The following is a 1,281-nucleotide window of genomic DNA, read 5'->3' as shown; positions in this document are numbered from 1 at the left end:
AGCTGCCGCGTTTCTACCCCCCCGTCGTCTACGGAGAGGCGAGCGTGGTACCTGGAAACGTGTTGAAGGCATCGGAGCCAAAGAGGTCGGTGGAGTCCTCCGACGACAAGTCCTGGGTGAGGATGGAGGAGGACCTCGCTGCCCCCCTGTTGCTAGGGTTGCTTCTCACGGGGGGCTGGAAGGGAGAGCAGGACATGAGGAACGGGGCCGGGAGAGCAATTTGGTGGCGGTCATCTGCCTGCCGCCGACAGCGTCGAGGTTTTTGCACCGGGATTTTTGACTCCTCTCTAACGAGGAGGCGCGGGATGAAACGGGTTTGGTGCGTCTGGGCAGAAACCGCTTGGTCCCGCGCGCGGGAATCGGGACCGGCGTCCCCTGGACGTACCCGAAACTTGGTGAAGTCGGCGTACGTGGGGTCGTAGGTTTTGCGATGAGCCTCGAGGAGGATGTCGATGACTTTCTGCTGCTCCTCCGAGAGTTTGGGTTTCAGGCTCTCCTTGAGCGCTTCCTCCTCCTTGCGCTTCAGTATCATCTCGCGTTTCCTCTGAACCTCCTCGTCCGTCAGGATGACTGCAGGGACAGGGAAAGCGTCAGAAAGAGGCGCAGGGAAACGGGGACTGAAACAACCCCGGGGCCGCTGCAGCCAGCGTCCCCGTCACCTTGCTAATCGATTATTAAACCCGCATCAACCCGCTCCTGCCCTCGACTGCCGGGTCACGGCTTCCCGGGACAGTTTATAACCCATTTGGGTGCTTTTAGGCAAGGACCGGGTGCAATAAGGTCCCGTCAGCGCCGCCACCTTGCCGTTTGCTCTGTGCTTTCAGGTGAAAGAAATCTTGGTCCCGCGAGAGGCAGGCCAGTGGGTTCACCTCCCTCCGGCGCCGCTGTCAGTGCCCGACAACAGAGGGAGCCCGATGCGGCATCGCTCGGCCTCTGCGTCCGGCTGCCACGCTCCGGCAGCGATAATCTGGGTAGCCGGCAGCGCTTCTTGCGGCATCGCAAGTCTTTTTCAGCTAAGGGGACATAGAAACATACCCCCACTCCCAGGGCTGGGCGTTTATGGCTTCTGGGTGACAGCCTTGGGCAGCGGCCAAGGGTTGGACCCAAAGGTGACAGGCAGAGCCCCTCCCATTTAATTAGGGAAGGGGAGCATCCGCAGGCAACGTGGGCTCAGATCTTACCTTTATTAAAAGAGCTTGAAGACTTAAATAGCCTCACGGGGTTGAAAGAGAAGAAAAGCAGCAGGGAGCCGCAAAGATCTCTCGGGGTAGCAAACTCGCA

At 59.7% G+C, this 1,281-nt stretch overlaps 1 protein-coding gene across 1 annotated transcript in view; it reads right to left on the bottom strand.

The window, feature by feature from the left end:
- VDR (vitamin D (1,25- dihydroxyvitamin D3) receptor) overlaps window positions 1-1,281 on the bottom strand; it is a 41,113-nt gene that overhangs the window by 2,903 nt on the left and 36,929 nt on the right. The window contains 2 exon segments of the mRNA XM_009275739.2: window positions 52-175; window positions 386-570. Coding sequence (XP_009274014.2) covers window positions 52-175; window positions 386-570 — 309 coding nt within the window.

Source organism: Aptenodytes forsteri, unplaced genomic scaffold, assembly GCF_000699145.1.
Source record: "Aptenodytes forsteri isolate BGI_AS27 unplaced genomic scaffold, ASM69914v1 Scaffold657, whole genome shotgun sequence".
Classification (NCBI taxonomy): domain Eukaryota; kingdom Metazoa; phylum Chordata; class Aves; order Sphenisciformes; family Spheniscidae; genus Aptenodytes; species Aptenodytes forsteri.
This window is presented reverse-complemented; position numbering and strand designations above follow the sequence as displayed.